The sequence below is a fragment of the Staurois parvus genome, unplaced genomic scaffold (assembly GCF_062004578.1).
Source record: "Staurois parvus isolate SC_StPar_1 unplaced genomic scaffold, SC_StPar_1.0 ptg001970l, whole genome shotgun sequence".
NCBI lineage: Eukaryota > Metazoa > Chordata > Amphibia > Anura > Ranidae > Staurois > Staurois parvus.
In genome coordinates, this window is record NW_028319766.1 from 65,001 (window position 1) to 77,330 (window position 12,330).

General features: G+C 44.7%; 1 protein-coding gene across 7 annotated transcripts in view; it reads right to left on the reverse strand.

Moving 5' to 3' along the window:
* VEGFA (vascular endothelial growth factor A) overlaps positions 1-11,804 on the reverse strand; it is a 49,989-nt gene extending 38,185 nt beyond the window's left edge. For all 7 annotated transcript variants that reach the window (XM_089664618.1, XM_089664617.1, XM_089664616.1 and 4 more), the window contains exon 1: positions 11,409-11,804. In XM_089664618.1, the coding sequence (XP_089520744.1) occupies positions 11,409-11,486 (78 nt within the window). In that variant the 5' untranslated portion in view covers positions 11,487-11,804. The remainder of the gene's footprint in view (positions 1-11,408) is intronic.
* Between the last annotated feature and the right edge of the window lie 526 nt (positions 11,805-12,330).

The window sequence follows — 12,330 nt, forward strand, 5'->3', positions numbered from 1 at the left end:
ATGGCAGTCTCAGTCTCTAGCACTCTCTTGTGACAAACGTCTCTGATGAAGTTGGTTAGCAGGTATAAGCTTGAGTTGGCTTGGTCTCTAGTAGAATAATTGGACGGGGCTGCAGTCTCTCTAGTTTAAAGATGACCTTGAGGCGTATGGTTTCCTGTGTCAGCTGGGTCAGTAACCTCATATTTCTCTACTACATTTTTCAAGTGTTCTGACAGAGTGGTCACCGGTCCAGCCCAACTAACTGAATAGACAATAAGGAGCAGCAGCATATTGAAATGTCAAGCATGCGCTTCCTTTCCTGTAGGCATGTTCATAGTGTTAGACTGACAACACTGAGCAAAGTAATTTAGGTCCAAGTACTGCTGTGCAGAGGATTACAGGAGCCATATGGGGCAGCACAGTGGTTAACAGGTTAGCTCTATCTACCTGGGGTCATCAGTTCTAATCCCAACCATGGCAGTACCTGCATGGAGTTTGCATGTTCTCCCTGTGCGGTTTCCTCCAGGTACTCCAGTTTCCTCTCAGACTCCAAAGACATGCTGGTAGGTTAAATGGCTCCTGTCTAAATTGGCCCTAGTATGTGTATGTATGCGAGTTAAGGACCTTAGATTGTACACCCCTTGAGAGTTAGGGACTGATGTGAATGTACAATAAATATATATATATCCAGGGGCGGACTGACAACTCATGGGGCCCCCGGGCAATAGGAGATCATGGGGCCCCTGTGCCCTTGCCCAAACTCAAAAAAGCCTATGAAAAAAGGTACCAGGGGCATATCATGGGGCCCCCTACTGACCCCGGGCCCTCGGGCAGTGCCCGAGTTTCCAAATGGTCAGTCCGCCCCTGTATATGTATACACCTGTAATAAATAAATGACAAATAGCGATAGTTACATTAGATGCTTTGAAATATACATGTGAACACGTAATTGGATGAAATGTTCTCCTACATCGTCTTGAGGTTCTTCCCTTAGCTCCGTTAGGTCTCCATATGGACACATAATAGCATACGTGGGATGTGGAAATACGTGTACAAAACAGCAGCCAGAATACATCACGTATTTCGGTAATGTGCTAATTAGACCTGTCGCTTGATTAATCCATTGTTGAAGCAATGTCCTGGAGTGACAGTTAATACACCTGGGAATAATTGGACCATGTCAGGAGAAGACACACACCAGCTAACCATGCAGAAAGACAATTCCAGGGGGTGTATACATGTGGCCTCTGTTCCCTGTTCAGATCTGACATATCTGAAGGTCAGTCAGCAGCAAAAACAAACAGGTCGGCATAGGCCTTGCATGTTAAATGTCTGCATGTGTGACACATTTCTGACGAGTTCAAAGTCTACACTGCAATAACAGGAGCAGTGCACACAGGCTGGTACATTGTGCAACACACTCAAACTTCCATGGAAGTCACTGAAACTATATATTTCTGCCTTGGGGAAAACAAAAAAACCAAAAAAAACCTACCTTCTTCCCTGTTATTCACCATGTGTCCTATATTCAGATCGCAATGGTATGGAGGTCCCTCAACATTTCCAGGGCCAAGTGGTTAATAATTTATTTGATTTGTCAACCATATCACATTGATTAAAGCAGTGCCCAGTAGGTCTAACTATGATTTTCAATAATACATACAGAAATCCTGTGAGATGTTTGGGAAAAAGACATTCCAACCAATTTATATATTCAGAAAGTCAACGGGAGGCAAACAACGTAGAAGACAAAATATGCCAAATGCAGCAATCCATCACATTCTTACATCAGCATTCTCAAGTCTGACTTCAGCAGCCCAATAATTATTGGAATGTATATTATACTGTTCTTTATATTCCAGGTCTGCAGGCCCTTTTGATAGTCCCTTGACATTAGTAAAACGCATACATTTTGCTCACCAAGGAGCATCAGTGGCAGCCAACAAAAACCTCAAAAGGAAATCCATAAGCAAAGGCCAACAGGCTTCCAATCTACAAGACCTTGAGGTCCATAGTATGTACAAGTAGATTAAGAAGGATTTCAGCAGCCTAGTTCCGCAGCGGTTTTATCATGGGTGACAACTATTCGAAAGAGAAAGCAGGCAGCACCTGTCAAATATCTAGAACAGCCATTCTCAACCAAGGTTCCATGGAACACTAGTGTTCCTCCAGGGGTTGCTAGTGGTTTCTTGTGATGTGACTGATGGACCTGCTATGTGACGGTGCCTGCTGGGGCCAATGCCACTTGGAAGAGCCAGAGGTATGACACTAAATTATCTTTTTTTTTTAACTGGACCATCACTGTAAGGGAAGCTTTTTTTCCTACTTATCACCAATGTAAAGGAAATGTATCCAACTGATCTCCAATGAATTTTGGGTTCTCCTAGACCTGAAGAGCATGTCAAGGGTTCCTCTGGGGTATAAAAGATTGGGAAAGGCTGATCTAGACAATAACCATTGTAACAGTGGTACAGAATCACTAGAAAATTACATACATCAGGGGTGGACAATTTATATGGAATTCAAGCGCCAGTCTGTCCAATCCAGGGGACAGCTCCACCGACAACAGCGAGGAAACCTCAAAAGTTAAAAGGCACCAGCTGTCATTTTTAGGGAGCGCTGGCTACCTTGCTCCTGAGATTTGTCAAACCCTGACAAACATGTCAAACAGCATATTATACCCGAAACAAAGCTCCAAATCTGACTTCTTCTGAAAACATGTACAGATTACAAGAACACACAGCAGCTGGGCATCAATGGCCAATGATGTTATTACCCCTATTCATTGTAAATCCTTCCTCTAATTGTAGTCCTGAATAAAACCAAGCATATGTGGAGAGAATAATATTTAATCCAGGCTGAACGCAATTCCACAGCTTTGCACAGGGACTCAAGTTAGGCCAGCAAAAATTCACAGAGGGGTCCAACCAAAAATCAAAAGAAGGAATCCAAACATATACTTTCTTGGCAAGACAGCTCCAAATGGCCCACCAGAAGAGGCTCCCTTGTAGAACCTTTGGAAACGTCTTGTGCTTTATACATGCTGAATTCTCAAAAGCCGTGGATTAGAGGAGACCCCAAATGACACAGAACGGTGATGAAATCACATCACAAGCTGGGATTGAGCTAATCGTCTCCCCGTGACATTAACTCAGTTCTCAGCATAAGAGAAGGTTTCTGTGTACAAAGAAAGTCTACGTACCCTTCATGAAAACATTTTTTTAATAAAATTATGGTCTTACAGACACCGTGGAACTTAGAACTATGGAATTTTTTAAAAGTTAAAGCAACTATACCCCTGGGGGAGTTTGCAAACGCCGTTACTGTATTGGTTATCTTGAAAACGAGCCGACAACACGTATACAAAATATGCAACTCAACTCTTGGCCTAATGAAGGTTAAAACAGCTGTTGTGTCTGCTGATAATCGAGACCTCCTCTCTGGGCACTACGTCCAAGTGGAAGATCTCTGATTTGCCAACCAAAATGGTCTGAAGAAGGCACTTCCAAGGACACAATAAAGACATGATTATGGGTCCTGAATGTACTTTCAGTATGTACAAGTCTGCCACGGAAAGAACACGGAGCCCTCCAAAACGAGACAGTTAAAGCTGCTGCAGTGACTGAGCTTTGCTATGCGATGTGACCTTTTCCCTTGCAGTAAAAGCCGAGTCCTGCTGACATTGCTTTGCCGGAATTGTCAGAACCTGCAGCCCTGCACAGCAAGCTGTCTTCTCACCCATAAGCAGTACACTGACCACTTGACCCTTCACTGACTGTTTCATCACAATTTCGGGCACACATCCAAGAGGCATAAAAAAAAATTCATGTAAAATGGTAAGGGAGCAAATTCTCATCTACTGGAGTATAATACAACACGTCCTCTTTATGAACAACCTTCCAACTTATCACACTGTTTAGTCTGATGGATCCGTCTGAATTTAAAGTTCATGGAAAAAGGAGAGGCGCTAATGTCATCCTCAGATATTGCATGTTGAACCTTTAATGCAGACTTTCTCAACACAGAGAAACCCTTATAATAACTTTCTGGGTCTCGGGGTACCTCTGCTAAAAGTGACCATATTTACAACTCAGGATACATTAGTGCAGGGGCGGACTGACCATTTGGAAACTCGGGCACTGCCCGAGGGCCCGGGGTCAGTAGGGGGCCCCATGAGATGCCCCTGGTACCTTTTTCATAGGCTTTTTTGAGTTTGGGTAAAGACACAGGGGCCCCATTGTCCCCTATTGCTCGGGGGCCCCATGAGCTGTCAGTCTGCCCCTGCATTAGTGTGATGGTCAGTGGGAAGAATGCTCCTTATATTTGTGGTCATTGGGAAGAATTATCCCCTTACAGATAGCTAAAAGATCAACGGTGTCAGTGGGAACGTATGGGAGAGGCAGAAATTGCTCAAGGAACCCCTAGAAACCTCTGGAGGAACCCTAGTTTAGAAACTGCATTAGTGTGATGGTCAGTGAATGGAATGCGCTTTACACTTGTGGTCATTGAGAAGAATTCCCTCCTTAAAAGATAGCAAAAAAAAAAAATCAACGGTGTCACTGGGAACTTATCTGAAAGGCAGAAATTGCTCATTGCTTAAGGAACCTATAGAAACCTCTAGGGGTGTCCAAACTATGGCCCTCCAGGTGTTGAGGAACTGCAAGTCCCATGAGGCCTTGAAAAACTCCAACATCCACAGGCAAGACACCCAGAGGCATGATGGGACTTGTAGTACTTCAACAGCTGGACCCATAGTTTGGACACCCCTGCTCTAGAGGAACCCTAGTTGAGAAACCCTACTTTAACATGACAAGTCTACCACCAAGAGGAGGAACCTTTTTCTTGCTCTCAATTAATCCAGGTTAATGTACGTTTACTGGAAATTCTTGCTTCATCTTCCCATGACAAATTTCTCCGTTCGCCAACAACCTGTGACCCTCGCAGAGGCGCCTTGTGCACCCGGTTATCAGATTGTAAGATCGAAGTGGCAGATATGGGCTGATAAGGCACTGGGCACTGAGCTCAGCCTCTGCTGTAGAGAGGAGGATTAAACAGAGCAGAGGTCCTTAACCTGCAGGACAGCGAACAAACCGTGAGGCACCAGGCAAGGTTTCAGATCTGTCCCTGCTGATCTTGGTAAATGTGCAATCAATCTGTAAAATCATTTACACGGGCATCCAAATTCTTCCTCGCTAGATCTCTATATACCAGTTCCTGCAAATGATGCTGCAGTATTAACAATCTGTTCATGAATTATTGGCCAAGAATCTGATCTGCGGACAAAATGAGTACCACATATTAAGGCTTGGAACAGAGTATCAACTTGTATGAAACCATATAGAATATTCGATACGGATTAAGTAGAGCTCTAATGGCTACTGCTTCATTTACCTCTACAGGTCTTTCGGTTTCTCAACATTGACCCTCTATATCAGTCATTCTCAACAGGGTTTTTCCAGAGATTGCTTGGGGTTCCTTGAGATGGGGCTGATCGACCTCTCAGTTCATGGTCCTCGGGGCAAAGCCTCTTAGCCAAGTCAGAGGCCTGACACCAATAATTATTGATGGCCCCAGGACCATGAAATGAGAGGTTGATCAGCCCCATCTCAAGGACCCCCAAGCAATCTCTGGAAAAACCCTGTTGAGAATGACTGATATAGAGGGTCAATGTTGAGAAACCGAAAGACCTGTAGAGGTAAATGAAGCAGTAGCCATTACAGCTCTACTTAATCCATACCGAATATTCTATATGGTTTCATACAAGTTGATACTCTGTTCCAAGCCTTAATATGTGGTACACATTTTGTCCGCAGATCAGATTCTTGGCCAATAATTATAAGAGATTATAATCTCTTTTAGCTATTCGTAAGGGTGGCATTCTGAACACCGCGATAAGGAAAGGGGCTTTCTTTCCACTGACCACCAATATAAGGGGCATTGTTCCTATCGACTCTCTACGAATTGGTTTTAGCAGCCATTCCAAGACCTGAAAATGCTTTTAAGGGTAAAAAGAGTAAAACATTTTCTTCTAGATTCTAGTATAGGATACTTTACATGGGTGTAAAATGTGCCCTTAACCATATACCGCGAACAGCTTCACTTGCAGCAAAAGCTGGAGTCGGGAAACCACTCTTTATCCTACAGACGTCATTCACTCCTACAGGAATACAGTAACCAATTTAAGCTGCTCTATACGCAACAACTTTACATTTGAATCCTGTCCAGGTTTTCCAGAAACCCCAGCGAACAATGATTCTTTACAGCAAATGTACAGCTGTAATGTATAAAACCAGCTCTGGATTCCCACAGCAGCCTACATGCTGATCAACTTATAGCTACAATTCAAGAAACCTAGAGATGCTACGTTCCCGAACACCAAAACTAGATTTATCCATAGGAGGTTATTTACTAAACCTGGGGAGTGTGAAATCTGCTGCAGTTCTACATAGAAACCAATCAGATTTTAGCTTTCATTGTCAAAGCTTCATTGAACAAGCTGAAGTTAGAAGATGATTGGCCACCATGCAGAGCTGCACCAGATTCCGAGTGCTCCAACTTTAGTAAATCTCTCCCCATAGTATCTAACTTCATCGTATATATTCCCATATCATTTCACATCAACACAAAGAGGAACTATTCTATAAACCAAGGGGTTAAAGCTGTACTACAGGTCACTAGAAGTCACGCATGTGACACTTCGCTGACGTCTTCGGCAGGTAGAACAGCCAGCGATAGCCAAAAGAAAAAAAAAAGCCTGACCTTGCCGACTCTTGAGAGGTCGTAGATTGTGGCCCCCAAATGGTGAAAGTGTCCGAATTCCCTCTACCTCCTTGTCCTATATAAAAGGTGCCCCCCGTGTTCTGGTCTTCGTACGACCATAGGAGTAGGACATGCTTTAGAAATGGAAACAAGGACTAAACAGCTGCCTTCAGTCCCTGACTTCCATATTTCATTTGCCACATCAATCTAAGCCAATTATTTGGAAAACTCTCAACATTACAACATTAATAGACCATGTGAACGAACGCAGTTAAAGACGCCGTGTCCTTGGAAGGGACAGGCCTTACAATGACTGTATTGAACAGCTTGGTGCCTGGTCTCCTCCCTCGATCACAGTTGAGTCACAAGGCTCAGCTTTCGAGGGAGCGAAGGGGTTAAACTATCTCCCTCCCCTCCTGTCTTGCCACAATCTCTCCTTCCTCATTAGCTGAGATGTGCAACTGTAAATGCTTGGAAAAACAATTAGGCTCACTAGTAAAAATAAAGCCTAGGAGCAGACAAGGACCCTCGCTAAAAGAGAAGGCTTCACATGGACCTCAAAGTGCAAGGGAGGAAGCCATGATCGGTCAGGAAAGTGCACAGTGTCTGCATTCAAGGGCATTTCCAACTCACACCATGGGCTGAGGCCTACTTATTGCTGGCAATGTGCTCGGTGAGATGAAGGAGAGAAAAAAAAAAAAAAAAAAAAAACCCGCTTGGCCCAGTCACATGAAAGAGATTTAAAGGCCTTTAGTCTGTCTCAAGAGTGGTTTACATTTGGAAAAAAGCGTACGTGCAGCCTGAGCCGCATCGCTTACCCGCCCCGCTGATCTGTCGTCAGAATAAAAAAAAAGGGGGCCAAGTAACCCTCAGAAGAAACTTGAGCGACCATTAACAGTCTGGTCACACGCTGCCCCGCTAACTCCTCCCGGCCTTGTATCTATGGCAATATAGCAGACCGGTTTTCCCAGCAAACGGTTAAAAAAAAAAAATGGGTAATTTCCCTGAGGTGGGGGGGGGGGGGGGCAGTTGGGGTTAAATGCCCTCTCAGTGCTACCACCAAATTTCATAAATATTTTAATAATCCAATTGACTACAGGATGTTTTTTTTTTTTTGAAAGAGATTGATTTTTTTTTTTTTTTTTTTTACACCAAGAAAAAAAAAATCCACAGCGAATTCTCACAGTGGGAGATCCTCTCAGGCACAGAAGCACATTCATTCAAGAATGAAATACTCAGCGCTTGGTGCCACCTATACACTTTGCTGTAGTAGGATCCGGGTAAAGGACGAGGTTTATTTGGCCGGGATCTGGCCGTGTTTAACAAGCCATTGCTAATCATTCATACCATCAATAAACTGGTAGGTAAAGAGTGGTCACGGGTCAGGAACGACTCGCAGATTGGGGATCTCTACGCTCTTAGTCACGGCAACTTTGAGGAGAGTTTATAAAGTGTCCACTCGGCCAATCTGAATCAGGGTTTTTTTTAGAAGAAGATTATGGATATACAAGACCATGGCTGGACAGATCCTAGGTGCCAGGTGGCCAACGAGCCTCAAAAATTACAGCTGGCACCTAAGTTTTGAGGTTCTCTCTAGTCATTGTCAAAGGAGCTGGCTCCTGGGATGGGACAGACTACCTCCTGAATTTGTCCAACCCTGTACTAGACACACGTGACCCTTGCCTGTCAGTCTTGGGATTCAGAAGTCAGGGGACTAGAGGAAAGCTTGTGAAAGCATCAACATGGGCATTGGAACCCAACGCCAACCATTGCTCCTAATGCTATGTATCCATTCCCACCATAATCAACTGCTTCCAGCTCTCGGACAAAAGGATTGTAATGTAAATGACCCACATCTGCACCGATCTGCCTCAGCCTTACCCACCAGACTTGAGCTACACGAACATTTCCACCAGCAACATGCACGCCGATGCATAGATCAGCCTCATTCGGCAAAACTTAATGGAGAATCGCAAATTTACAACTCTCCTGAATATGTTGCATGCAGATGTATCTCCTGTGAGGGAGAATTATGCAATTTATGAAATCCTGGCCATCAGGATCTCAGCATTGCCCAAGTCTGCACATATTCAGGTGAGCTGAAAACAAAAGCCGTATGCAATATTTCAAGGTCCACATTGTCAGAATGTCCACCAGCCGTTCTCAACCAGGGTTCCACCAGAGGTTGCTAGAGGTTCCTTCAGCTGATTAAGCTCCTATTTGACAGTGCCTGCTTAGTTTCAGTGCCACCGCCAAAGCCAGCAGCGTGGGACCAGGGATCTATTTGACTGTAAGGGTGACATTTTTGACCGCCACTCTACGGGATGCTTTCTTCCTACTGACCACCAAAGTAAGGGGGGCGTTTTTTTCCCCATTGACCCTCAACTAACCGATTTTATCAGGGGTTACTCCAGACCTGTAAATTATTTTAGGGGCTCCCAAAGCTTGAGAAAGGTTGCTGACCACCAATGTAATCTTTCCCATTGACATCTGATTAATCAGTTTTATTAAACGTTCCCTGAGACCTGTAAATCTTTTGAAGGGTTCCCCTGAGGAAGAAAGCTTGTAAGGGAGCATTTTTCCCATGGACCTCTGATTAACCTGTTTTAGTAAAGGTTCCCTGAGACCTGTAATTCTTTTTAGGGGTTCACCTGGGGTAGAAAATTTGTAAGGGGGGGGGGCATTTTTTCCCATGGACCTCTGAATAACCGGTTTGAGTAAAGGCTCCCTGAGACCTGTAAATTATTTCAGTGATTCCAAAAGATGGAGAAAGGTTGCTGACCACCAACATAAGGGGGGCATTTTTCTCAATCTCTGATTAACTGGTTTTAGTAGAAGTTCCCTGAGACCTGTAAATTATTTTAGGAGTTATTAAAGATTGCTTACCATCAATATAAGGGGGGCATTTTCACATGGACTCACAATTACCCAGTTTTAGTAGGGGTTAGCCCAGACCTGTATTATTTTAGGGGTTGAGAAAAGTTGCTGACCACCAATGTATGGGGGGGAATTTTCCACAATAATCTCTGATTAACTTTTTTTAGTAGAGGCTTCCTCTACTACAGGTTCCCTGAGACCTCTTTTTTTTTTAGGGATTCTCCTGGTGTACAAAGGTTAAGAAAAGGTCTGTCCATTAATGTAAGGGGGGCATTTATCCCTCTGACATCCAATTAACTGGTTTTAATAGAGGTTCCTCATGACCTGTAAATTATTTTAGGAGTTCCCAAAGGTTGAGAAAGGTTGCTGACCACCAATGTAAGGGGGGCATTTTTTTAGATTGACCTCTGATTAACTGGTTTTAATAGAGGTTCTTTCAACTAGGGGTTCCTTGAGACCTGTCATTTTTTTTTATAGAGCTTCCCTGGGTTACAAAAAGTTGAGAAAGGTTGCTGACCACCAATATAATTTGGGCATTTCTCTCATTGACCTCTAAATAACCGGTTTTAGTAGACTTTCCTTCTACTAAAGGTTCCTCAAGACCGATACATTTTTTCTTTAGGGGTTCCTCTGGGGTACAAAGGTTGAGAAAGGTTTCTGACCACCAATATAACTTGGGCATTTCTCCCACTGACCTCCGCTTAACCAGTTTTAGTAGAGGTTTCTTCAACTAAAGGTTCCTTGAGACCTGTCATTTTTTAGGGGTTCCCTTGGGGTGCAAATATTGAGAAAGGTTGCTGACCACCAATATAATTTGGTCATTTTTCCCACTGACCTCTGATTAACTGGTTTTAGTAGAGGTTCCTTCTACTAGAGGTTCCTCAAGACCTGTAATTTTTTTTAAGGGTTCCCTTGGGGTACAAAGGTTGATAAAAGGTTACTGACCACCAATGTAAGGGGGGCATTTTTCCCATTGACCTCTGATTAACCGGTTTTAGTAGAGCTTCCTTCTACTAGAGGTTCCTCAAGACCTGTAATTTTTTAAGGGTTCCCTTGGGGTACAAAGGTTGATAAAAGGTTACTGACCACCAATGTAAGGGGGGCATTTTTCCCATTGACCTCTGATCAACTGGTTTTAGTAGCGCTTCCTTCTACTAGAGGTTCCTCAAGACCTGTAATTTTTTTTAAGGGTTCCCTTGGGGTACAAAGGTTGATAAAAGGTTACTGACCACCAATGTAAGGGGGGCATTTTTCCCATTGACCTCTGATTAACTGGTTTTAGTAGAGCTTCCTTCTACTAGAGGTTCCTCAAGACCTTTTTGTTTTTTTTATAGGGGTTCCCCTGGGCTACAAAGGTTGAGAAAGGGATCCATCCACCCATACGGAAGGTGGCGTAGACTTTAGAAATGACGTCCCTTGTGTAGTGCGGTTATTTATGGAAAATGCAATGTGCCCAAGGAAAGGGGCTGGTGCCTGGAGCCAGTTTCAGGCAGGGAAATGAAGTAATCCATTAGCGTGTTCCTAGAGACCATGGGGAAGCCTGCCTGCTCTCCATTCAGAGTCCAGGAACACCTCCAATGACAACAAAAGGCAGCAAAACTTCCGAGAAGACTTTTCACCTTCCATTAGAATGCCCTGTGAAGGGTCACCACATTGCACCCTGGAGGAACCTTCCCCATCTCCCATCTGCACCCACCCCCCACCCTGGAAATGGGAACACGCCCTTCCATTGGGTATAGGTTGGGCATTCTTCCATTGTGTGCAGGGGGCTCATTCAGTACTATAGATCTTACCTGGGCAGTGTGGATAGAGAGCAGAAAAGGCAAGCCCCAGAGAAAAGAAAGCAGAAAGTTCATGGTTCCCAGTAACATCCGCCCAGACAGGACTGTAGATCCCCTGCAGAGGACCCCCCACTCCCACCAATGATATGAGATCTTCCGAGCCAGGAGAAGCCGGGGTCACTCCATGGATCCAGGAAAGCGTGCAACCCGCGGAGACAATGTAACAGATCCCAGCAAAGTCGGAGCCACAAGACTTTCAATCCATGATTGCAACAATGTATCAAGAAGAAGAATAATCCCAGTGCGGGGCCGGCCGGTCCGGGGCGATTGGCGGGGCTCTCCTGCCGGTAAATCCAAGCTGTTCCTGAGCCCGACCTGCGATCACACCGGCTGCTTCTCCTACAGTGTCAGCCAGCCTCCAGCCTGAGCCTAGACAATCTGTCACTCCCCCCTCCGAGGCCCCGCCCAGGGGGAGGAGACACGACTGGAATGACACTGACATCTGAGAGCTCAGCACTGCTATTGTAATGAGCTCTGCCCTCCACAAGTGTCCCTCTCCCGGCATCTCCTCCATGGGGTGCAATATTCTGCATCTCCTCCATGGGGGTGCAATATTCTGCATCTCCTCCATGGGGGTGCAATATTCTGCATCTCCTCCATGGGGGGTGCAATATTCTGCATCTCCTCCATGGGGGGTGCAATATTCTGCATCTCCTCCATGGGGGTGCAATGTTCTGCATCTCCTCTATGGGGTGTGCAATGTTCTGCATCTCCTCTATGGGGTGTGCAATATTCTGCATCTCCTCTATGGGGGGTGCAATATTCTACATCTCCTCTATGGGGTGTGCAATATTCTGCATCTCCTCCATGGGGGTGCAATATTCTGCATCTCCTCTATGGGGGTGTACAATATTCTGCATCTCCTCCATGGGGG